Source organism: Tetrao urogallus (genome assembly GCF_951394365.1).
Source record: "Tetrao urogallus genome assembly, chromosome: 1".
Taxonomy (NCBI): domain Eukaryota; kingdom Metazoa; phylum Chordata; class Aves; order Galliformes; family Phasianidae; genus Tetrao; species Tetrao urogallus.
In genome coordinates, this window is record NC_136813.1 from 159,285,525 (window position 1) to 159,312,913 (window position 27,389).

A 27,389-nucleotide genomic window follows, 5' to 3' on the forward strand; every position below is an offset into this window, starting at 1 on the left:
GGAAGTGTTCATGCCCGGACTCGTGGGCAGTGGTATCCACAAGGCAGCCAGCCACTGGCTGTCTAAATTTGGATCCCCTAAATTAGAGACAGTTTTTGAAAATATGAGCCTGAGTGGAAAGTTTTACACTGTGCATAAGCAACGTGCCATTTTCGCGAGCTTATAACAACTTACTCCTAAGCCAACTGCCTTTCAAATATGACGAAAATACCCCCTTGCAGGCAGAATATTGCTATTTGAATAGCTAAAGTTCACAAACTAAGGTGAACAAAACCCAAACACAAATAGCTGCAGGATTACAGTCCAGTATGTGGAAAAATAGTCAGCTTGAGTTGAGCGAGCAAATCGGAGCTTCACCAAAGGGCATTTGTGCATGGAGTCACGGAGCACTGACCTGACATTTTTTCAATTTAAGCTTTGTTGTTGTCTCAGGAAGCTCAGTGTCTTTCCCCATTCTAGCACAGTGGTCTCCAAGGACATTCTGTAGTCACTGCCCTCACTGTGTAAGGCCAAAGCCCCTCAGGGGGGAGTGCAGCCCCGCACCACTCCATGGCAGCGCATGGCTGCTGGTGTTGGCCCTTAGATCAGATGGACGCTACTGTGTCTGGAGGGGCAAATGTCAAAATAAAAATCTATCCCAGCCTCAGGTCAGAATAGAGTTGTACCTGACTATGCTCATTGCCAGGTAGAAACAATTGCATTCTCCTCAACTGAGTGAATTCATATGTCATTCTCAAGGTAGCAAACTTACTGCAAGCTCCTTAAGCCTTCCTTAAAAAATAGAGCTAAAACTTGGCTATAAGTGTGCATCTATCCAGCAAAGGCCCTGGTTGTCCTCTCCTTGGCCATTCACCCAATGCCAGACTCAATATTCTCATATTTTCTGGTCACCAAAAAGATGAGTTCTTCTGGGCTTAGGGTCCTGAACGTTACGTCTTTCAGAATTAAAAACTTCACAGAAGCACTTTGAACATCACTCCTAATCTACCCTGACAACAGAAAATGCCTATGTGTATTAAGCTAAATGGGAACTAAAATCTTCATTGGACTAGAGTTTTAGCCAGCTAAAGCTTCTATGCACAGAACACTCAAATCTAGACCTGTTTCATTTTTTTACAGATCTTTTTTTCAGTGAATTTTCTATGCATCAGAAATTATGCACAATTTTTGCAGCATTTTCACTTTTAGATTTAAAGTTATTTTCTCTGGCTTCTTTCACTAGGCCACAAAAATTCTAGGAGTGAGGAACTGAAGAAAGACATCAGTTGAAATGAGAGCTGGTATCATAGTAGTCAAAACTTTTGGCGTAGTGGCAACCCATTGATCCTTCAGTGTTGATTAGAGCCAACTGCATCACATCTTTAAGCATATCTTTGAAAACAGAATGCCAAATACGACTGACTTTTCTCAGTCAAAATTATTTCCAATGTTTTCCTAAAAACCTCAGCTCCTCAAATGATAGGTACCCATGAGAGGATCAGCTTCTTAGAGTAAGACAATCGAAACTGAACAGAGCAAACCAGCCAAGTGATGTTTTGCTGTAATTTGTTTCTCACTGGCAAACAACAGAAGAAAGGGGCAGCAAAGTGACTGAGGAACAGCTGTGTGCTGCCCACACGACACAAGGGTACATGGGGAAGCACTGCAGCAGCAGCAGGGAGAGACACGCATTGTGTGCTACAAGCAGTCCCAGTGGGAGTGCAACATGAAGGCCGGCCTCAGCTCAAACTGGAACAGGTGCAGCGACCAGGGAGGATGGGACTGGGGAGTCAGTTTTATAGATGAGACAAATATAGCTTAATGGGGTTAGCCTAGCAAAATACAGGCTGAGAGAGATACAATTACGCTTTATAAATACGTTCCCAAATACCATCAGGGCTGAAGAATCATTGAAGCTGGAAGACAATGTTGGCACAAGAACAAATAGCGTGAAAAAAAAAAAAAAAAGTCATCAACTATTTTAAGCTAAAAACACATTTCTGACCATCAGAGAAATGGTGTTTTGTAAAAGCTTTTTAACAGGAGCAGTAGGAGCTAGTAAGCTCAATCCTTTTAAGGCAGAAAAATAGTAAATTTATGTAAGGGAATTTATGACATGCAGTAATAGTGGGCGTCCCGTAGGCTTTATGATCCTGGATAGGTTCTGGCTGTCACAGTTGGAAGGAAGGAAAAAAATAGATAAACATAAACTCTGAAAGCTGAGATGTCTTAAGGCAATACGATAACTTTTTTTAATCCCCGGAGTTTCTGCCACCTGAATTGTTTTTTTCAAGGTGCTTATGGCTCAGGCAGGTGGAAGTTCCCTGATATTCAAACCCGGCACAATAGCAGGTTGCATGAAATCAGTGACAGAAGAAGGCAATCCCTTGTTCAGCACTGACTGCCATCTCCAAGAGCCTGCTGTGCTCCCCGACTTGCCCAGGGAGACGGCTCAAAGGAAGCCCTCAGCTCCAGGCAGAGGGCGGCCTGCCTCGGCCAGCAGGGACCTGACCAGACAGGAGTGGGCAGCCCCACTCAAGTTGCTTCTCTGCTATACGTGGGGATTGAGCACGGTCCCAGCTCCTGCCTGGTCAGAACACCTCAGCTGCCTGTTTTGCTGTGGTTTTGGCAGAGAGGAGAATCCTCTTGCAACTCCTTGAAGCCCAGCAGCACCCAGCTCTCTCCTACCTTTGCCTAAGCGAGCCCACCTGAGAGGCTACTTGATGGGAGCAGGCTGAGAGGCCTCTACAAGGTGGGGAAAGGTTTCTGCTTCACATTCTCCAAAAAACCCACATGCCCTCACCTTGGTTTCACACACACACTTTGCATAGGCTCTGAAAAGCCTGGCAGCACCTCTGCTTCCACACAGAGGGTCATAAATCACTGAACGGGTCCTCATAGGAGACAGCCTGGTAATGCCTGGAGAGCCACTGGCCATAATTTGTCTGAGTCAGTATCAGAGGAAGAAGGAAATTTGGGGCTGAAAGTTATCTGCTGTGCAAACACACCAGCATTGCCTTTCTGGCAGACCTGCCTGCATTGATTTGCTGCAGGCAATTCTCAATCTGCATATGAGGAGTACTGGCAGGAGTTACCTCCTAATTATAAATCATTTAGTCAATCCAAATACAGCTCCACAGCTATGCAAAGATCTCATTTCATCTCCAGAGCCTTACATAGAAAGAAAAATGGAAATGTTGTACAGGGAGGAGGGAAAATGCTTTAGTCAGAAGTGACAAAAATGGAAGTTTCAGAATCCCATTTGTGGTGTAACTTACAGCAACTTAGGTGCTTGTCAAAGTTAATTAAGACAGGCCATCTGCAAACGCTTGTGAGAGGAAACATTACCCTTTCCAGAAGCACAGCATGTAACAGTCTTCTCACACTCCCAACAAGCTCTGAGCTACTTTGCTTGATGCTTCCAGCCCCTCACCCCTGTTTGACAAGTTTCCTCCCCCCGTGTGAGAGCATCACCTGACCTTTACTGAAGCATCCCTGCCCCATGCCCACATCAGGGACAGCAGCACCCGAGGGCAGCAGGAAAAGTGTCATATTGATCAGGTGCACAGCTCCTCACAGCTCCCATCGGCAGGCTGGCAGGTCTTGCTGGCACACCCTATGAGAGCAATCTTCAAAGCCCTTTTCTAGGAACTTGCAGCCTTTGGCAAGCAGTCTGCAGGCAGAGTCACCAGCTGCCTCCTGCCTCACTACAGCCAGGCTGTCCTGGGCAAAGGCTGGTTTGCAAAGACCTTTGAAAAGGTCTTCCACGTTTTTATTCCGCTTTGGAAGTATCACAGTTGGGCATGATGAGTACTGGGATCTTTAGAAATCCATTTTTATTTTTGGTGTGGGCTTTACAAACTCTGCTGCCACATTGAAATTGAAGTAAATCTTAGTATTACCTCTTACAAAACACATCACTACTATACTTGAAAGCTGAGTTTAGTGAAAAGACTCCAGAATATAATTGTCAATTGTTTTAATTTTTTGATAACTGCTTTTCTCCCACGTTATGTTTAACAAGGTTTAATACTTCACTGCACATCTCTCTTGCAATGCATTGCAGTTAGACAGGCATACCCACATGTACTCTGTGGTTGCTGTGCACAGGGCACATCAGGTCTGACAGCCACTGAATGACAACCTCTGATTTTCCCAGGGCTCACATCAGCTATAATGTAAAACTTTGACATTTGCAGCTACTCCACACTATATCTTTAGGTATGTTAAGTTATACATGGTCATGTGCCACTTGCAGATAACCAAAGCAAAGCAAAGCAATGAAAATACCATCTGCAAAAAGGGAAAAACAATTCTAGCCCTGTTAGCAGGAACACTGTTTGCCACCCCCCACAGCAGTGTATGGAGCTGCCAGCCCAAAAACTTCCCAGCAGGACCTCTCCTTAACTCCAGCTATGTCCCAAACCTCCACAAAAATGTCATGACCTTGCTTTAGAAGTCACTTTCTTTTCTCTCTGTCAATCGGTGGACACAAGCTGTTTAATTTTGAATTACTTAGCATTTCTTTTGTTCTTCGTGCAAAGGTTAAGGAACCTGGTTAAAGGCTGCTTGGACACTGGAGTCCAGTAGTTGAAGATGAATGTGTATCTGCTGTCTTTTCTGTTTGGTACTAACCTAGATATTTTTTTTTTAGCATTGGGAAAAAGCTGAAGAAAGCCTATTTTAACAGTTACAGTACTCTATCACAGATTCTAAGAGCTTGACAGCAGGCAGAAATCCAAGGCTCGCCACAGTCAGAGGCTGGAAAGCACTTCTTGAACACAAACAAATGAACAAGCACATAAACAAACAGACACAAAACCAAATAGGGAAAATGACACAGAGAAACCCCAGTTCCAAGAGTTGCAGAGGATTTCTGTGAAGGAGCAGAAACCGATGCTATAAATGCCACTTTTATTCTCCTACAGTATATTTCAGGGCTGGGAGACTTCCAGTGCTGTCTACTCAGGACAAAAACAAGGAATCTTCTTCCTCTTAAAACTTTAGGATGAAAAGCACAAGACTACGCTAGCAGTATATTCCCATTATAAATTACACTTCTGAAACAAAATCCTAGAGAAAAGGCACTTTAGACCTAAAAAAGACTTAGAGAAGAGACCCATGCCCAAATTCCAGACAACTGAAATCAAATGAAGTAATTCCTTTCCTTCTTCAGAAGGAAAAATAGATGAAACAGAAGCATACAAGAACTGGTGAGAGGGCAGGTAGCTAGAGGGTAATGTGGAACATGCAGATTAGAATGAAAAAAATCCATCTGAAAAGATAAAAATAAAATTTAAAACTGCCCCTTTTCCTCAGAGGAACAAAGAAATTTTAATCCACAAGGATTTAATTTTGAGCTCACCACACTTTTAGGGCTGTGAACGGTGTTTATCTGCATTTAATCTTGATGCTTTTCGTGCTATCAAATCTCCCAGCTGCGTTAAGCAGCAGGCACTGGAGTGCTCCTAAAATCCCTTGATTTTGGCCTATGCTCTCTTGAATCAGAAAGCTTTTCAAAAAAAACTACTCTGGGCATTCATTGGCATTACCAGGAAGAGAATGTGGACGTGATTCAGAGATGGTTTTGCATCAAGTTGTGAAATTACTCTGGATTTATATGTGAAGCAAGTTTAGAAAAATAGAGCCCATCAGCTTTGTGCAGTACATTCTCAGTACTGCGAGACAAGCTCTGACAGGTCAATCTGATTCAGAAGTCAGTGCAGAATTCTGTTTTGTTGGTTTTGGTAAGGTTTTTTTAAAAAGTTTTTTTTTTTTTTTTTTTTTGAAAGGAACAAATATTAACTTTTAATTAAAAAGAAATTAAAGCAGCTTAAAGACAAAAACAATCTACGTTTCAATACTGAAATTCCTGGATGGTTTTCTCTACAGCATAGCGCAAAGAAAAACAAGCATTACTTTCTAAGTCCTGAGAAGAACTTCAGAAACACGAGGTCAGAAGCAGCCTGTGGGCAGTATTCCTGGCTGTCAAGGTAGCTAAGGCAGCACAAACACCACCTCCAGCAACAGGTAAATAATAACACACAGGGTATCAGGAAGCATTCTGAGGGACTGCCGGCACTGACTTCAGTGGCTGGGATAAGGCCTTCCTATGTTAATGAAATGCCAGCACTCCCAACCATTACCTTTATGACCAGAAAAACATATAATAATAATAATAATAATAATAATAATAATAATAATAATAATAATAATCTGAACTACAGTGGAGAGAAGTAGGACATAAAATTTTATTCTGAAATGATCTCTGGCCACAACAATAAAATGTAACAAATATTCACTAGAACAGTCTTAACTCCTGTCATCAGCTGTACAATACATACAGTATCATAAAACTGGCCACTAGGATTAAAACCCACTACAACATCTTTAATGTTAAGTGGCAACAGCAGCATCTCACAGAAAATTATACATACATATATACACAGTCCACATTCAATCGTTTTTCACGTTTTCAGTACACACAGTTGCAGCATATTACAGTCACGTGTCTAAGTCGTTGCCCAATAAAAACCCAAGCTACTGCTTAGACGTAATTGTAGCAGTTCAACCGAGTAATTACAATTTGTAGCACAGATGTACAAGCCCCTAGAAACAATAATTCACAATTTTTTTATTTATTTTTTTTTTATTTCAATGCTACCATAGCATAAAAATGGGCAATATTCTAATCTTTAATGGCTGGAAAAAAAAAAATAAAGAGTTCTTTTTGTACTTACCACAAATATTATCGATGGAAAAAAAGTACTAAAAAATGGAGAGCATTCAATAATGCACACTCTTTCTTAAAGATTCTAATATTGCCCAATGCTACTTATGTCTAAAGTTTCCAACATTCCCATGAAGTCATTTATAACTCCAAACCACCCACCAAGTTAAAAGTGGCTTAAGTGCCTTGCACCCAAATTGTAAAAATCCCTGGCCGCCTTTATAAGAGCCAGGCACATATAAAAGGAATGCACTTTGGTTCATACCAAATGCCCTGGGATTAAATCACACTATAAAACTAAAGAGTTTGAGGTAAATTTTTACAAATACAGTTGATTTCTGTCTAATGTCACCATAACAGAAATGTACTTAGAAAATAAAAAAATCAATTTGATGTTAAAGTATAACCAATGTGGAAGGGCCATCTTTAACCCCTTAATGAGACGTACTACAAGACCAGAGTGTCCTTTCCACCCTAGCAGTGTGATTGCCTTATTGTTTCTATTAAGGCCTCAGTAATCTACAGGATGTTTTAAGACAGGTATAGCATTTAAAAATAGATTTCAACCCTACTATCCAGTGTTCAAAGGGTTAAAGAGGCCAAGATGCATGCCCTACAACATGGCATTTGGAACAAAAGGCACATTGTTAACACCAAGGGCACAATCCATCTTCTACTGTTGATCTACACATCTTGCATCACTCTGTTGTTCCAATACACTTCATCGGTAATGAACACTCCAGTGGTGCAAGAAACTGAGCCAAGTGAGACTGCAACCAAAGACAAGACAACACTGTGCTATTACTAAATCTGAAAATAGCTCAGACATCTCCAGACAATGGTAACATGTGAGACTAAGCACTGTTTCCAAGCCAACTTCTATCAGCCTAATTATCAGAGCCCTTATCATAAAATCACACCAAAGCAAGAGGCAACATTCCTTCCCCCCCTCCCTCCTTTTTTACAGGTATAAATAAGCTACAATAAAAAGCAGCTACATAACTTAAAAACCTTGATGTAGCTCCTTCTTTATTATAGAGGAAACTCCACTATATCTGGGTTAAAAAAATAGCTCTGCACACTATATTTTGGCCTTAAAGTTTCCGGTAGCATTTATGAAGAAGGTTGGTCATAAATGCGTTATTGGCATTAAGAACTGGTTAGGTGGAAAATTCAGTGGTTTTAGCCTGTTAATGACCCACAAACATTATGAATGCTTTCGCCTTCAATTGTCATGAAAGGCAGGAACATGTATCAAGATTTTCTGTAAAATATAGTAAGTGGGAGGTGATTCTTTTTCCATCCCTAACATTAGTAACCCTACTTCTTAACTTTTGCAGATAGATCTAAGGTAGAAAGGACTGGTAAAGCCAAGTAGTTGGTGGAGGAAGTAAAGAATCCCAGCTACTGTAGAAAAATACACAGTATTGTGTTCCCAGTCATGGGAGTCAGTTACGAAAATTAATATATCTCTTTTCCAGACTTAGGATTCACTGACCATAACTTATTGGATATTCATATTCCAAAAGCCACTTCTCTTCGTTGTAGTATTATATTTCATCTTTAACATGATTTCATACATGTTTATATATTGCACTTACACACATTGTATAAAGTTGTGAACATTGAACACTCAATAATTTAATTTGACTAGAGGCAGGAAACACTCTTTTATTAAAAAGAAAGTACTAAAAATGGTTGATTGACGCTCTACTTTTTACAGTTATCAATCAACAAATACTCAGAAACTATTTTTTCTTTAGGTGTTGAGTTTTTGGCAAGAAGTTGAGTGATATGTTTCCTGAGAATCCTGTCATTTCATGTTTATATCCTTCCCCCAGTCTTACATTAAATTAGAAACAAACTAAAACAAACAAACAAACAAAATCAGGCTGTAAGTGGTAAAACTTGATGAACGTGTAGAACTTAAACCGGAAACTTTCTTGGCCTCTTAGGGGACCATGCTTTAAGTGTTTTTAATCATTTGTACATGTAACTTAAGATCTGTGCATATAATGTTTGCTTATAGTAAAGTTACTGAGGTTTTATGCAGCCCATTCTAGTCTCTTGTTGTAACATCCACAAACCCTTCCAGATTATATTCTACTTTCTTTCAGACTCCCTTTTCATATGTTGTTTGAGACATCCAGTGTAGACCACAGCCATTGCATGTGATGAAATATTGGTCTTAGATTTCCAACTATTCCTGTTGAAAACATGCTACAATGCGTGAATATATCTCTGGTAGGCCTAGACACCTTTCCTCAGTAAAGACCATCTTTCTTCCATGAATACAGTTCAAAGTAAAAAATGAAAAGCCAAACATTAGCACACACACACACACATGAACAAATCCACACGTATTTCTAACTGCTCCTTCTAAGTCATTTGCAGCTACAAATATCAAAGATCAATCCAAATTCCAATCATTTAACTTTCCTTTGATACTTTGCCTGTATTAGTAAATATCTAAGATGGTGTCCGTCAATTAAACATCTTTCCAAAGAGGATCTCTGCATTTACAGCTGTGCTAATGACAAGTACTTCTCTACAGAAAAGCATACAATAATATAGTGTTTGTCTCCACATACAGATTTGAACTGAAGTGTAAATGTACCAAAGAGGTCACAATCGCTCAGACAGACAGTCAGAGGAAATACAAACAACCTGTGAAATTCATGTAGCATTAACAGTCTGGAAGTTACAGTATAAAACTGAAAAAATAAGCACTTCTGTCTGTGTGATTTAGGAAGCAAAGCTGTGTATTAAGAGAGAAAACAGAAGAGGAAAAAAATTGAGAGAAACCCAGTGTGAATGCTCAGTGTTATATACCTGAAAGGAAGTCCAGAATGCTTTGCTTCGCCTGACTTCAGGTTTAAGAAACAACTTTCAGATTTAGAGGAATGGACACTCTTCCATCGCCATTCTGAGACTGCCTGTTCTTCAAACTCTAGCACATGGCATGTAAGGAGAAAGTCACTGTAGCCCTAGAAGTTCTTTTTTTGTTTTTCTGGATTTTTTTTTTTTTGGCATTATTTTTTGCATTATATTTAAATGTTCGTTTAAATCAAAACCATTATTATGAATTAGAGGAAACATTCTGCATCATTACTAAGTGACAGCACTACTTTTTTTCTGGGCTACCATACAGAAAACGACAGTATTTCATGCTACGGCTCCACTTCAGGTAACTAGTTTACAGGTGCTTCACTGCATTCTCCCCAGAGTCCAGTCAGGACTAAGTGTTATTGTTTGCAGGATCAAGACCCATACCCGTAAAGTTAGAGTCTTAGAAATTTACCCCAGTTGAAACTTACTATGAACCATGGAAGAGAAAGGTAATACCTTTGACACCACGCTGCAATGCATGACAGTCACGTTGTAACCAGTGGCCAGCCACTGATGTTTATTACTGTGTCACACTAGTTACAGTAAGGCTATTTGTACTGTAGAAGACAAACATTTTAAAAAATAAGTATAAAAACTTAAAGCATTGTCCCCATGTTTTTATAAAAACAAAATCAACATTTCTTACATTTAAAATGAGTGCTGAAAGATACAAATGAATAAAGTTATTGAGCAAATAAAAACGTATATCTGAGCTACTTTTTTTTCATACAAATAAGGCTCAGCCACATTGTATCTCTCGTATTAACAGCATTGGGTTTTTTAAACTCAGCTAACGAGTTTTGGCAACACTGTTCTTTGCTGAATATTCCCATTGGCATCTGTCATCTGTGCCAAATTAGTCCTCAGTTTTGAAGCTGAGCTTGAAGTCGGAGGTAACTTGGAAATCGACGTTATAGCACCAGTGCTCTCTGTAATTCTCTTTGCTGAGGCCTTCTCCCCAGTTGGAGGCTTCGGCAACCGTCGCCTTAGCCAGGGATGTCGCAAAGCCTGGCTGGGTGTCATTCGGACAGCAGGATCCCATTCTAAACACTGTTTTAAAAAGTCAAGGAACAGGGGATCGTCACACCCCTTTAATGCGTTACCCCATTCTCTGCTCTCTGGTGGGCCACGTAGTTTCCCCCTCCGAGAGCGTCCACCGTTCAGTATTATAGAACCATCAGACAAGGTTGTGATGGTGCAGTAGCGGGGATAACCCTTAGAGCTCACAAAGTTTTTGGCTCGCTTGGATGAATCTAAAAGTTTTGGGGAAGGCATGCCCAACAGCTCAATCATACAAGCCAGCTGGTCTCCTTCATCTTCTCCAGGTAGAAGTGGATAGCCGGTGAGAAGCTCTGCTAGAATACACCCCAAGCTCCACATATCGATGGGCATCCCATAACGAGCACCAAGGATGACTTCAGGAGCACGATAAAAACGTGACTGAATGTAAGTGTAGACACGCTGATGCTCATAACAACTTGAGCCAAAATCGATCACTTTGATTCCACTTCGGCCCTGTTGCTTCAACAGAATGTTTTCAGGTTTAAGGTCACAGTGAATAATTCTGTTTTTGTGCAAAGCATCCAAGCACTGTAAAATGGAGTGGGCAAACTTACGGACCAAAGGCAGGCTGAAGCCCTGAAACTTGTTCTTCTTTATTAATTCGTACAGGTTCATGCTCAGCAATTCAAATGTCATGCAGATATGGCTGCGGAATGTGAAGTTTTCCAACATGTGAATAACATTCATGTTGTTATCCTTATCTTGTTTCCGGAGATGCTCCAGAATCCTAATTTCTTCCGCAGCTTGGCGGTGGAAACGCTTTTCATTTCTCACCATTTTTAGTGCCACGTGTTGATGCATCTTGTGATCGTAGGCTTTCACCACCTGCCCAAAGCTTCCTTTCCCTATAACTTTCAGGACTTCATATCTGTATGCAATATGATCGTGGGGTACTTGTATGTACGACCCCTGGTCATCATCATACCCGCAATTGTTTGGACCACCAATCACACCTTGCCGCTTCTTTGCATTTGGACCCAGAAAGTATATTTCAGTGTAGCCAAAAATCTCATTATGTTCAAAAGTTGTTAGTTTTTGCATGTATTGCTTCATTGCCTGCTCTGGTGTCATAACAGAGGCTTTCACCTTCCCTGTTCCATCCGTAGATTTTAAAGAGCTGGAGCTCCCTTGTCGTCTGTGAGCACTCTCTGACTGTCTGTCCTGAACCACTGGCAATCCAGATTTGCCTAACGTTGTAAGTCCGTTCGGCTGTGTTGTCAGAACCGTCCTCTTGTTACTATTATCTTCAAACAGTTGTTGAACCTGGATTTGTCCATGGCTACCAACATGGAGGTGCTCATTCATCGTGTGCTTACTGCCTCCAACCTAAAATTGAAAATAAATACACACCCAGTTAACAATAAAGGCATGAATCTTGCTTCATATCAATTATGCAACCCACCATGCTCCCTAAACTACCTAAAAATTGTGCTATTAGAAGTCAGTTATCTACACAATTTAAAAATACAGCTTTTATACTACGATGCTGCCAGATGCCATTACTTTTTTCAAATGATGTTTCTCAAATGTCTCTTTCCTGACTCTCTGAAACAATTGCAACAAGAGAGAGCATGGTGTGTTACTCTGATAAGCTAGCAATTCCTCCAAGGAATCTTCAAAGCAACAGTCCTGTTACATCAAGCATGCTCAGGGGATATTATATCAGATCTTCACAGTATCACTTTTATTTATGCTGGATATGGATATATAATATCTTTATAAGTATAACTTATACAAGTTCTCTTAGCTAAGGCTCTCCTTGTCACCTGTTCTCAGAAATCAAGATTTTAACTTGTTCCAAATTTGCTGAATACCAGAAGGGCCGGGTAAAATTTTAAGCAACAAGGAATGTTCTGTGACATGCACAAGGAGGAAAAGAACCTGGGCCTTTCTGAAGTTCAAGAGATGCCATTCACTGCTTGCAATTGAGACAGTCACTATTTGGCAAAGCATTCAAATCAGTGAAGTGTAAGTATATCCTCCAGCACTTTGCCAAGCCAGTCTTGTAATGACTTTTAACCAAGATAAGATCTGGGACCAGATACAGACTTGAATGGAACAAAAATCTCTGCCTTGAAGATCATGCACACAACTTTATTTTAAAGAATGGAAAGAGTATTTGTTGACAGCAGTTCTTGACAGTTTTCACAAGGGAGAAAAAGCATTCAGCATTTTCAAGCAAAGGAACACTGGAAGTACTGGGGTGTGAAAACAGCTACTGCATGAAACCTGTTACTTTTAAGAAATTTACAAGCATATATTTGCCACTAAAATAGCTGTCCTTAAAATTCTTCATTTGCTCTCTGTCTGTCTTTTCTGCCTGGTCTTATACAAATGTGGGAAGAATTTTCCTGCTGTCTCTCCAGCTGATTCACCAGCCTTAATATTTATGCCAAATTACTAACCCAAAGTTCACAAATACTCTCAGACAGATGATCAAGCTGGGGTTGAGAGCACATTTAATCTGAACCTTATTTTTTCTACGTAGCTAAGGAAAACACGTTCCATGTTCACTTAAGGTTGCTGAAATTAAATCAGAAAATGACAGTTGTATGCTGTGATGAGGCAATGAAATCCGTGCTGCAACTGCAGACACACTTCCTAATGAAAAAGCCAGGACTCTAGCACGCTTTTTGCTTCTGTTACGGTATCACTCTGACATGGAAAAAATGTGCTTTTGTAAACCCAGTAACTCATTCCCAAGGAATAGCCAGCTGGACACCAGCTTCACCTTTGAATAATATTTTGAAATTAGCAGCTTTGAAGCTCGTGCAGTGTAACAACAAGAGCTCTCAGGACTGTTTCTGCTGAGCTCACTGTTCTTCTGTTTCCATTTTGACTCACGTTGAATAACTGGTCCGTTTTATTTCATCACTGCAGTCAGATTGCACAGTTTATTTGCGGAGCAATTTCTGCTCACGCTCTCAAATTTGATTGATCTCATAGAAAGTGTTACCACACAATGACAATTCAGAGCAAAGGCACTTGCAACCTTCAAGCACAGTGAACGTATATGTGGATGCTGACATTAATCACTTTCCTGGTTTGATGTCCCAAAGCACTGAGAATTAAATCATCAGGGGGACTTAACGAGCCTGTCATGCCTACAGGGAATTCCTTCAGGGTCAGGTTTGAACAGCACTCCTGCAGCAGTCTCCTGAAGGCTGTCCTGACCCTATATGTGCAGCAGTGACTGAACAGAAGAGAATTCTGCCCCAAGAACTGCTACACAACGTACTCAGAAGAACCATATCTAGTTGGTAAGATGTGTATAGAGGCTCGGCATGTGTAGGATTGCAGAACTGTGCTAATTCAGAAATGCACAATGAAGCAGCAGAGTAATGCTACGGACTACAAGTACCTAAGCCAGGAAAATCAAACATTACTTCTGCAGCAAAGCAGACAAACTGTGAGTAGACAATACGAACGTACAGGAAGAAACAGCAGAAGGGAGAAAACTGCTTTTAAGAATTTCTTAGCTCAAGTGCTCATTGACACTTCACATACTGGATTAATTCTTTTTCACTTGTGCCACCTGTTTTCACAGTAACCTATCTTCTGCCCTTCCTAAGCACTGCATGTTTCAATAGATGTACTGCAAGATTCTGCAAACTTCAGTTATTTGTTCTGTATGAGGATTTTGAAAAAAAAAAAAAAAAAAAAAAAAAAAAAAAAAAAAGTGTGTACTCTTAACTGCTGCAGAAGTCTGTTGTTGTTCTTCTCCAAAAAGTATGTTTGCAAACATTTCTCAAGTGTAAACTGTGTGCCTCTGCTTCCTTGCCTTCAGGCAGCCTCAGTTTCTCTTTCTACTCAGGCTTTTTTTTTTTTTTTTTTTTCTTCTTCCAAGCAGCAGAATGAAATCACCAGCATTACCCAGCTTCACCTCAAAGTGACCGGTTTGGCCAGTTTCAGTCAGCTGCTGCTTGGGAATGCAAATGCAGATGCAGACAGTAGCGCTGGTTTTCTTTGTAGATGAAAAAACACTAAATTAGTGCAGGCTCTATTCCAGAACTTGCGGGGGAGATCAGAGCTCATTTTTCTTTCAAAACCCCCACAGGAGTTTCAGAGGTTTCAGATGCATCACGGCAACAAATTCAAAATGAGAAAGTGGACCACCATATCTCAGGGTCCTGCGGCAGAGGAATCACCACCTTATCTTCTGTTTCCTATCTGGATGAGCAGAGGGTTGGATTCTCTCCAGACCTTTGCTCTGCAAATCTACTTCTACCTACCGGCTGTCCAAGATTGCTGTCAAGTTCAGGCTTGTACTGTTATAGCTCCACAGGCTTTACTGTTGACGCTGTAAGTTCTCTGAACCACAGCTAATGGGCTTGAGAAAGCTACACAGGGCTAAAGCCTTCCTAGTCCCCTATCGAACTGCCCACTGTACACAGAAGCTCCACCACTGTTATCCAGAACCAGAAACCCAAGAGGTTTATGACGCATCTTCCTTCTGCTGATGCACATGGGCCTGTAAATTCCAGAACCAGCAACCTGCAGGCACTAACATAGTGTACTTACTATCATATTTTATTGCCTGTGCTCAGATCAGTCCATGCCTTCTAAGATTTACGTATTTGTATAGCACTCATCTTCAAAATCCTATTGATGCATATACACTTCCAAATAGAATGTACTGAAATACTAGGTAAGCTTGAATTCAAAGAACTAATCCTGAATCATCTGGCAACATCCAGTGCAAAACAGAGATGTTACAATGCTTTTTTTTTTTCTCTCTAGAGTGTTTCATAATTGGTTTTGAAGATACATGATTTTGCTTTAACTTTAGTTAGCTCAGTTTATGGAAGTAGATGGTTTGCCAGAAACATTCACCTAATTTTAACACAGAGAGAGACACCAGCAAAAACATAATCAGAAATATATATATATATATATATTTTTTTCCTTTTTTATCTCCCCAGAAGTAGACTTAAGGACAGAAATAGTCTACAGTACCATGTCTAGATTACAAAGTTATTACAACATAGTGGTAGCATAAAACTGACCCCATCCTTTTAACAAAGAAGGTAAGCTCCCCTGAGGTACCACTCAGCCAATGCAACGGTCTGTCTCAAAGCCTTCTACAAGAACTACAGTTACTACAGGACATGACAGCAGTGGTCTTTGCAGTACTTGTAGATATGCCAGTTTCAGCCCCACTGTACCTAACATGCTAGAGGTATACAGTGTCAGGTGTAGCACACTTTGTTGCCTATTCTGTTGACTAGAGCCCAAACAAATGTGAACAAAAGGCCCTTTTTCCTTGATAAATGAATTCAACAGCATTCCTCTGTTCAGAACTAAAAATAGCTGCTAATTAGCACAATAACAATAATGAAGGATTATCATAATGGCTTTATTATGAGTTTGGGTTTTGTACAGCAAGAAAGACTAAGCCCTTGTCCTAAAGAGCTTGTGCTCAACAAGAGCTATAGAAAAACAAACCATATGGATATTTTGCTGCTGTCACACACAGACAATATAAGCTTATTTTTCAAAAGTTAACCTTGGCTTTATATTGCAAATATATCCAGAGACAGAACTATGCTTGAAGAGTGATACTGATTGATAAATTCTTTTCCTCCTGTCTGGACTATGTTGGGCACGTGCAGTGAGCCCAAATACTTCTGGGACACTCCCAAGTTTCATGTACACTGAGATCAAGGACAGTCAGCACGCATTAAACCGAACCTTCATACACTGATGTGTACAAGAGATGTGCTCAGATGGACTGCAGTTGCCCTAGGAAAGTTAGCTGCATACTCCCCCTCCATAGAAGTTTTATAAAGAAGAAAAAGAAACACACAAAGAAACCTAGATACAGCAAAGTCCAGGCCAGGACTGTATACTTACTTCTGCTCAAATATGACAGCGTTTCTGTGGCAGCTTATTATATGAGAACAGCACAGTGGGCAGGAATTTTCCTTCTTATGTGCTTTAAAGCAGCTGTATACAATAAAAACTTGGAGCAGATCTTTGGGTAACAGGGTGTGGGATTCTCTGTTGCATTATCAAGTCATTCTATTATTATTTAATTTTAAGATTAAGACTAAATGATGCAAAAGTATATAAGTGGATACTCATCATTGGTGGCAAAAGAACACAGCCCTGACTGCAGGAAAATCTTGGAAAGGCCTTGAAGAAAGAGGGCACTGAATCAGGCACTGTAAATGGGCTGTTGTTACAGCCCTACACAGGAGGAGAAAAAGATTAAGATGGCTTTATTACAAGGGAAACAGGAAGAGTGCAGAACGCAAGGATATGTGCCAAATAAGAAAGAACAGAGATGGAGGTAGGCAGGAGACAAAAGTCTGGGAGAGAGACTCACAGACGGGCGGGGATTTACACAAGCACAGCAGCAGGCAAGCAAGATAAATCTCTACTGCAGTATGTCAAGTGGCTGCAAGAACCCTGTAATGAAACAAGAAAGAGTGAACAGGAAAAGCTTCCAGTCATCAAAGCAAAAACTTAAGGCTTCAAAAGAGAAAGCAATGACTTGGAAAGGAAAACGAGAAGGACAAGAGGTTGGAAAAGAGTTCACGTTTTCCATCACAAGCATCCAAAAAGATAAAGTCAAAGATGGAAACAGACAAGAAAAAGCCTAGGATGAAGCTACGGATTTTTGAAAACAAACAAAACCTTTCCCTGGTACAATACACAATAGTCTGCTTAGCAACAAAGGTTGCTGTGATTGCAAAGACTGCAGCCAAAACGTCTGCCCCGTTGTGTGAAGCCTGTGTAAGACAGCATCTCCCTGCTTCTCCCTCCATGTTCCTCCATGCTCCTGCAATCTGCCAACAACTCAGCTACACTAAAGAGCAGAAACCAATAGATTTGCTAGAGGCAGGATTATACAGCTGCTGCAAGAAATAGGACAAGTAGTGGACTTCTCCATCTGAACTAGAAAAAAACTTCCTGGCTTAGCCAAAAATTTCTCTTCCACCACAGTGTCCCTTTACAATTAGTGTACACACAACGCACACGTTTGCAGGCAGCCATGGGAAATTTAACCACCTAAGTAAACCATGCCTTCTGAAAGTCTGCAACACCAAAGAGAAATATTCATTTTGTATTTTAGCTAGTGGAGAAGTTGCAAAGAAACAACAGGGTTGAAAACAGGTTAAGTGAATGAATACAGAGGAAGAAAATGGTTTAAGAAAACTGAAATGTTTATTTTTAAATACATTTCATTTGAGGAAGTAGTGGGTAAAACCAATAGTTTCAGTCAGTGTCAGCTGAGGTCAGCAGGCCTGAAGTTTATAGAACGCTCCCATACCATATATAACCATTGTTTTAGGTTAAAATCCAGCATTCTGATGTCACATCTGATCCTTACCACAAAGAGTTATGTTAGGCAACCACAAAATAATAACCTACAAAATTCAGCGAGCCAGTCGGAGGTATTTCTGTAATAGCACTCAAGGTAAAATAAAGACTGAGGAGTAGAATCTGTGTCACAAAGGCACAGCAGAGTCTGCAGCAATCAGAACCCAGAGGGATTTGAATCACAGAATCACAGAACGGCCAGGGTTGGAAGGGACCTTGAGGATCATGAATTTCCAACCCCCTTGCCACACGCAGGGCCACCAACCTGCCCATTTAATACTAGACCAAAACACAGCCATATAATGAAATTATAATTGAAACACAGTGGTAATGCTTGCTCATCTTTCTATGCTTCCGTAACTATTTTGTCTATATGTCTGCATCTATCCACAGGCACATATATGCTATATACAACATATGCATACATACAGGATGATACATTTATAAAAATACTGGAAACAGAAATGCAATACTCAAATATTCCTTGCACGCTTTCATAAAGACTTCATCTTTATGCACGTACATATATACAGTGTATGTAGATAGATATATAACACACACAAATGTATCTATAAAAATACCATGGTTCTGTGCTTCCAAAATTAGTCATCAGTCCCAGACAGACGACTGGACCGCTGGGCTTTCACAGATTCTAAATTAAGTCTGGGCTTTGTCACACATCAGCCCCTGCTATTAGTGGGGCCCATTTGAATGTGCATTTTCACAATCCATACCCAGGCCCTAGGTACTGTGATTATTTTCTAGCTTAAAAGAAAAAGTAGACCACTTTCTCACTTCTCAAATCAACCGGCACTTAACTGGAGTGCAAATGTGCAAAAACCTACCTTTGGCAGTAACAAACAATTCAGACATATATCCTAGCTACATAAAGACACAGTGATGTTGACCTCAAGTATGCAGCTCCACCTTAAATCTGCAGAATATTCATCATTCCTCTTGAAAACACCCTACATAGACTTGCATTTTTTTTCTAATTTAAGCCAATTCTTTCTGTAACTGGATTTGAATAAGATGCTTTTACCCCTGAAGCTATATAGAAAGTCACTGAAACACTAATATCTAAATGCATAGTTTCACCTTCCACTAGCCCATAATCACATTACAGTTTAAAGCTCTGCCATATGTTTACAAAGATAGTACGTGAGCATCCGTGGAGAACTCATTAATTCTAAGCCAAGTATGCCATCAATGCTTTTCAGGGTCACTATGAATTTTTTCATCATTTAAAAGGAAATGTATGCAATAAAAATTTCAGATATTTTGCATTAACACGACAGCACACAGCCCCCTCTGTCTACCCCATCATGCCTTCAGGACAGAGATACTCTCTCTCATCCATATATAGTGGCATACTCGGGAAGTTCCATTCCTAGTAGATTAACCGGGAGGGGGAGATAATGTGAGATATCACAGAACCGGAAAATAACATCCTTTACATAGCATCGGTGCTTATTTCTTTAGGTAAACTACCGCAGCAATAAAGTCAGATTCGTCCAATCGTCGCCCCTGAGTACAACGACAGCTGTTTCCAGGGAAGACGGCTATCGGCCTGAGCTAATCAGAGACATCAGGGGAGAGCAGCCTGCATTTCTCTCCAAGGCTCACGCGACCCTTTAATCACAGTGACTAACCTCATTGCCGAAATAATGTCATCCCCAAAAAGGCATTTGCCAGAACAGCTCCTCGGTGCCTGTGCACAAAATCTCATTTGTTACCGACAACGAGACGTAAAGCTGAGCGAAGCGGGGCCGCAGGGAGGGGGAGCCGCTCCGCAACGCGGTTACGGGCTGCTTACAGGTTACAGCCCCGCAAACCACACGCTCCTCCGCTCCGAGTTTCCAGAACCGGCCCCGAGCGCCCCGCGGGACGGGGCAGGCGGCGGCGCCCCGTGGATCCCCCCCAACCACTGCCACCACCACACCACACCGCCACCCCGACCCCTTCCCCGCGCCCGGGCTCACCGTGTGGGAGGCGTTGCTGGCCCTGAGCGGCGGCAATGCGAGCGGCGAAGGCGGGCCGGTCCCAGCTCCCGCCCGGGATACCCCGGCTCCGGCGCCCGGGGAACACTGCAGCGGACGGCCGCCGTCCCCTGCCCTGCCTGCGGAGAGCAGAGGGATAAGCTCGGAGGGCGGCGGCGGTCCCTCGCCGCCCCGTCCCGCTTCGGGCAGAAGCCATCGGAAGCCGATGGCCACCGCGGCCCCGCACTCGCACCGACCGCCGGAACCCCCCGCCGCTCCCCCTCCCCCGGGCCGCAGCATTGTTCCGGCCCCGCGGCGCCCGGTCCGCTCCTTACCGGCCGGGTAGGCAGCGCCGGCGGCGGCGCTCGCTGAGGGCTTCTTGGTTAACATGGCCGCTGGAGAGGAGGGAGAGGAAAATGCATGTCAGGGCGGCTCTCCTCCGCTTCTCCTCGGCCTCTCTGGGCGGCGGCTGCTTCTCCTCGCCGATCAGCTACACCCGGCGCCCGACGCGTCCTCCGCCGCATCCCCCCGGCCCCGGGCCGGCCGGACAGAGCCTCCCTCGGCCCGCCGTCTCCTCCCGCCACAGCCGCAGCAGCAGCAGCCGCGCCGCCGCCGCAGCCCCCGGCCCAAGCTCATCACCTCCCCCGCCCCCGCCCCGGTCGCCCCGGTCCCCTCGCGCGGAGGAGGGGGCGGCAGAAGGCGGCCGGACAGGGCCCTCCTCCTCGGGCGGCGGAACGAGAACAAACAGCGCACGGAGGGGCAGCGCCCGCCCCGCCGGCCGCCTCCCTCGCTCCGCTCCTCCCCGCCGCCGCGCCCCTCCTCCGCCCCCCCGCGTCCCCGTGCGCTCTCCGCGTCCGCCCGCACTTCGCCTCGGCCCGCTCCCCGCGGGCGCCGGGTGGCGACGCGCCCGGTTCCGCCGCCGTCGCCGCCCGGCAACCGCCCAACGGCCGCCCGCGGGGGGTGGGGTAAGGGGGCCGAGCCGTTGGTCGCCCCCGGGGCCACAGCCATCTTGGGGTCACCGCGACTGCGGGAGGACAAAGGTGGCACCGCGGGCGGTGGGAGGGTCGGTGCGAGGGGATCGAAACTTAAACATGGCGATGCCTTGAGAGAGCGCCGGGCGTCGGGCCGGAGCGGCCCCGTGCCCCCAGCCGGAGGGAGGGAGCGCGGTGGGGGCAGTTACGGCCCCTGCTCTGCGCGCCTCGTGGAGTACAATGCTTTGAATTCCTGGTTTGTCAGCTTGAACGTCACGAGAGCCAAAAATAGATAGCTGAACATTTGCTCAGCCCGGGACGGCGTCGAAATGAACTCTCCTGCCTACGCTCAACCCTTTTGGAAATCTGTTCGGATCGCGTATATTTTCACTTCTGAAGCAGCCGGTGGGTCTGCAGGCAGACCTCTCTTCATCCCCTGCCACAGAGAAAGGCAAAAAAATAAATCTCCCCTTTCCCTATGCCTGAGGAGAAGAATTCCATCCCCGCAGCCAGAGAGGAAGACTTTGCCTTTTCCAGTATCACAGATAAATGTGTAAACAAAGACATTTCCTGTGCTGGTACAAAGAAATAAACACTTTCCCCAGCCCCTCCTGTCGCAGAGAGAAAACAATCCTACCTTTTCCCGCCCACACCCTCCCAAGCTTTTCCCTTCCCTGCAGCAGAAGACAAGCTTTGTTTCCCACTATAACCCCCAGATGTACCCAGGCACCACGAATTTCCCTTCACTGTCAGGGCTATAAGTGCTGTTTTCTGGTATCTCTTGGTATTTTCCCATTCTTTTCACTAACAGCACGTGTGCATCAAAAGTATCTAAATAACTTGCAGCATCAGTGTTCCTTGGGAACATTCAGGGACTGGAGGAGGAAAAGGTACTTTTCTGGCTATCCTGAGGAAGGGAAGGTGAACAGCCTTGGTCACATTCCAGCTAGATAAGAAAAACTGAAGTTGATGTCAATTAATCTCTTCAGAGGGCTTGCAGGATTTCTTACTACACCATCTTAAAGGATGTGTGTCTCTGACTGTGAAACCACAGACATCTTCATGCATGTTCTGGGATTAGTTACACCTAAACATCAAGATAAGAGAAAGCCTGCAACCTGTTTCAAACTCCTTCCAGTCAGGTACACCATTCACAATTTGCTTTACACGATTTGTTCGAGCAAACTTCAGCTACTATGAAAAATATGTGAAAAACTGAGTTTGTCATGTAATAAACAACCTCTTAATTAAGTCAATGGGAACACATTGCATTGGTACCTGTCCAGCTATTCCCTTTCTAAAGCTGTGTGCATGGTAAGCTTTCAGCATCAAGTCTTTAAGCCCTTGGCCTGCCTAGTTGCCTCCCTCTTCTTTCTCATTTCCCATCTGCAATCCATTCTGGCATCTGCTATCAAGGATTGTACTACCTGATAGAGTCTGGAGGGAAACTCAGAAGGAGGGCAAAGCCCTCTTGATTCCCCCAAATGTAATACAAGAATCTTCAATTAAAAAGCCTCTTCCATGCAGGATTTAGGTTTACAAAGAGGAAGAACATGCTAATTTAATTTTAAAATACCTAGGCTGCAAATACCAATGTCTTTAACAGCCTTCTGCAAAACCATAGACACAGACCTGGGAAAAAAAATAATTAAAAAAAAGCCTACATACTCAAAGACAAATCAAAGATTAATTTTTTTCATTCCAAGTTATGCTCAGGAATCTGAAGTATGTCTCGCTGAGTGGCCACAAAACTTTCTTCTTTTTGATGCTGGCCAACTGAACGTATCAGCACTTTCCAGACCACTGCTACTTGTAGATGAGTTCAACAGACGTTAGTTCCCAGGGCAGAAACATTTATTAGACACCTGGCAGGAGAAAGCATACAGTGCTGAGAAGTTGGAGGGCGAAGTGAATGAGGGTTTTTTTGATCCATTTTCCTGCCACCTCAGCTTTTATCACCCAGGAGTGTGAACTGATACCTAATGACAGAAAATCAGTCTTCCCTTTATTGGAAATAAATGCACTGAGTATTGATGAGTGTTGGACTGTGTGCAAGTGTCTTGTAAAGCCGTGTTGTCAACACACTTGTTTTTAAGAGAAATAGTTTTGAAATAGTTTTTTTCCAGACTGGCACCTAAGCAGCCCCACAGATGGGAAGGTGCTACGTCAACCAGACGCAGGTTGTTCACCACAGTGGCCACCTGAAGAAGAGGGGGAAGGAGCTGGGCTGCAGGTGGGATCACAAAGCTGCTCACTGCAAGGGAAAAGCAAGCAAGCATCTGTCCTGATGAGGCTTAAGGTGGGCTGTTACAGGTATTGCCTTCCGGTGATAAACTGTACAAAGCATTCTAGAACAAAACTTAGCAACGCTCGGTAAAAATAAAGTGGTTAAATCACAGCCATTGAATGTAAGAATTAAAATTCAATTTAAAAAAAAAAAAAAAAGAAGAAGAAAAGAACCAAAATAGTCTAGAACAAAACATCATATCTGTAAAGCTTTATCTAACAGTATTCCTGCCCACATAGTACATTAAAATGCATTATTGAAGATAATACACTAGTACAGTGAGAAGTACAGAGCATGCTGTGTTTCATGTGCTCTGCCTTGATTAAGGCTCTGCCTTGTGACCGAGATATAATAATTCCAAGCAAACTGTGAAGGGTCAGCAAGGTCTGCTTTGCCAGAGTGCCTTGGGACACAGTTCATATCTAATTGTCCTATTAGTGCGCTGCATCATAGAATCATAGAATCATAAAGGTTGGAAAAGACCACTGAGAGCATCTAGTCCAGCTGTCCGCCTGTCAGCACCATGCCCACTAAACCATGGCCTTCAGTGCCACATCTACCTCCAGGTACAGTGACTCCACCACTTCTCTGGGCAGCCTGTTCCAATGCCTTACCACTTTTTCTGAGAACAAATTTTTCCTAATATCCAACCTGAACCTCCTAAGCATCACAGTGAATTTCCCCCACCTCCATCCCCCTCCAGCCATGTCAATCTTTTTACCTCTCTAAGGTGATGCTGATTAGAGTTTAATTATATGGGGCTTTGGTATGCAGTGAGGGAAGAGAATTTGGCCAGTCAGTCACCTGGCATCTTCACTGCTGTGGTATTAGCAAATACTTGTGTGGTCAGCCACCAGGGAATTCCTGGCAGCCATGCGTGTCCAAAGCTCAGATGATGACTTCGGGGGCTCCCACAGTGACGGATGCAGCAGGTGCTCAGCAGCTTGGCATGCTCTGAGTGTTCTCACCTGGCACAGGTAGCTATTTTGGTTGTAGATAAATGACAAGCAGACTGAGCAAATGCAAGGCTACTCAAAAATATGATGGGCATGGAGGAAGTGGGGAAAAAATATTCTGGTGTACAACACAGAAAGTCTTGCCTCTTTTTTTTTTTTTCCCACTTCTCTCATCCTCTCATTCTAGGCAGAATTTGCATAAGAAGGAGAATCTGCATTCTCAGCTTCTTTTAAAATGTTGGAGAATCCAAGCCATTGTAATATATGTTATTTTCCCTTTTTTTTTTTTTTTTTTTTTTTTTTTTTTTTTTTTTTTTTGTGAAGTAGGCCTTGCATTCTGAGCTTGAAATATTAAAGCACTTAGGATATGTCTCACCATCAATTAAAGATAGGTCCAAGCATGTTCTCTCAGCCAGTAATCTGTATTTTGAAAGAAAACCCTTAAGCCTAGTGAGTGGTTGCCTCAGAAGGGCCTGAACATAATCGGCACCAGGGTCTCGTTAATGTGTTGTGGATAATTTGGGCATGAGCAGGGCTGAATATACAACAATGTGGTCTTTCAGCAAATCAAGCTGAGCACAGCATAGGCACTTGAGAACAAAATACTGCAATCTACTAATGCAAACAGTACAGATGGGAAGCACACAGGTAGGGGCTCAGCTAGCACTCAGACTTGCTCTTCACTGCATGGTACACCAGTAAGGCTTGCAATTCCTCCCTCTCTCCTCCCTCTGCAGAAAAAAAAATCCCAGCACAACCTGGAACTTAAAATGAAATTGTATTTCAATAATAAAAAAATGGTTATTCAGAGCAAGAGTGCAGAGAATCACTGCCACAAGTCAAGCAGAGAATCACTGCTAGTACATATTCATATTGACATGAGTATATGTGAAGCTAAACCGTTTTGCTGGGTTCAGATTTGTGTTGGCCTTTATTTCAGTGTATGTTCTGTCATGGCTAAGCTTTATTCTGTGCTCAGAGATTTGCTCTTTCTGCTGTTGACAAACATGTAAGTCACTACATCTACTGCAACACTAAAACAAGAAATGGTGTTTTATTGGTCAGTGAAGATACTCTGATCTGCAAGCATATGGTAGTTTTTTTATTCTTACGCTAATGCAGCTACTTTGCAGGAAATTATCTCACAATATATTTGTATTTCACTGCTGGTAAATTACACATTAAGGAAAATGTTTTCCCTTTTCCCCAGACCATGCCAAGGTTTCTAAGTGTCTACATTATTTATTTTCTATATCCTTTCTGGATTCTTTTAATATTAATATTCGTTAGAACGTTATTCCTTTGTGTAAACTCGCAGCACACATAATGGGAGGAAAAGGTTCTCGTTTTCCATTCTTGTATAGCCAAAGTAATCCTGATGGAGTCAGTGAAGTGGCATTAATACACAACCAATCTCGCTGATTCTTTTTAGTCACTGACACACTCCTGTATGCACCCAGAAAAAAAGTAAACCTTTGGAACAAGAAAGGAAGGAAATATACATGCCATCTGCTCTTCCTGTGTGGACCCTTCCATCCCACCTGTGAAGCTCCTCCATTCCCCCAGCTATGCAAAGAAGGAAGACGTGAGAAGTGCAAAGATATCATTTAGAACCGCTGGCTCTTGCTCAAGTGTTGGTCTTTCCTGAAGAAATCCTATAAAAATAACTGTCACTGCAAGATTACTACGCAGTTGATCATTAGGATTTCTACCAAACTATTTGGGAGAGAAACTACAAGGTTATTAAACCCCGTTTCATTCTCTGAATTTGGCTTCCTTTCCTAACCATCTTGAAGATCAATACAGAAACTCAGTGTAATCCTTCACATGCTTATTGTGGGCGTTTCAAATGTGTCTGTTCACACACAGGCTTAGTCCTGGCTGTTGAAACTCTGGTAACCTTTGCTCATGCAATTCCATATGTAAAACTGTAAGACACTTACCATTAAAGGCTTTATGGCAGCCAGTTACTCTCCACAGCAGCGTTTTATTGAAACTGAGACTTCATTCCATCAGATTCTGAGAGATTTCAACTCTCTGGTGACAGGGAGCCCAGTATCTCATAGGGTGCACTGAAATTGAGAAATTACATATCTCACTCACTTGCAACAAAGCTTATTAATAGCATTAAATCACCACTCCACAAAAGTACAAAAATGAGACATAATTAAAAGATAATGGGCCAGATGAACTCAGAATCAGAAGAAAGAAAAAAAAATAGCTAAATTCTTTTCCTCACCTAGGCTTGCACTGGGCAGAATATATTAATATTAAAAGGAAAATGAATCATTAAGTTGATGTCCCAGGGCCTGAGTGTCATATTATTAACTAGTATAATCTACTGTCAGGATTTACGTGGTGATTTTTGAGTTAAACCATGTGCCACCTGCTGAAAAGCAAATTTAAGGCTACATGCTGGGAAAGAACTTTCTCATTAAAATATAATCAGGGTTTGTTAGGGCAACAAGAAAAGAACTGACCTGATGTACTTAGTTAAACCGAGCTCTCCTCAAGCTGGGAGCTGAAGGTATCAGACAGCTGTGAGGAGTTCTTCTGTTCCCCATTTCACAGGGTGCAAGCCCCACACTGACTCACTGTGGGAAAGGCAGACAATGTCTGTTGAACGTGTGTAGTAAGAGAAGCTCTACCCATGCTTCCTAAGGATAGGATGCACTATAGTTACAATACTTCCATAACGAGCCTTAGAATTGCTCAGAGAATCACATCTCAAACATGTGAGAAGTATTTCAAGGGGTCGTGGTTGCAGTGATATTTGAGCAACATTAAGGGATGTGCAAGCGTATATTTACACTGGGGGGGGGAAAGTTAAGAGTGAACTCCCTAATAATTTCCACTGTACCTCACTACGGGTCCTTTGGTCTGAAAATACCCTAAGCCACCTGATCCCTCACTTAGATTGCTGGGTGAATACTTGGTGACTGTGTACGTATTCAGGTGTGAAGATGGAAGGAAGTAAAACGGCAAATATGTGATGTGAGAACGGAATGAAAGATTTAACTCACTATTATCATTTGTAATCTCCTTCCAAAGGAATAAATACACACATTAATACACAAGCAGTTCACTATTAATTCAGAAAATTGCAATATAAAAGCACTCTATAATTTGGAAAATAAACAAAGGAGAATTCCCATAGATGTTCTACAAATAGAGAAAAAGAAGAAGGAGGCCCAAGGGAACTCTTCTGTG

General features: G+C 42.5%; 1 protein-coding gene across 1 annotated transcript; it reads right to left on the minus strand.

The window, feature by feature from the left end:
* Positions 1–10,384: 10,384 nt before the first annotated feature.
* On the minus strand, positions 10,385–20,355 carry DYRK2 (dual specificity tyrosine phosphorylation regulated kinase 2; the record flags this gene model as incomplete). The annotated part of the gene is made up of 3 exons (XM_079549588.1): positions 10,385–11,986; positions 19,969–20,105; positions 20,301–20,355. The coding sequence occupies 3 exons, from the start codon at positions 20,353–20,355 to the stop codon at positions 10,385–10,387; spliced, it is 1,794 nt and encodes a 597-aa protein (XP_079405714.1).
* Positions 20,356–27,389: the final 7,034 nt, after the last annotated feature.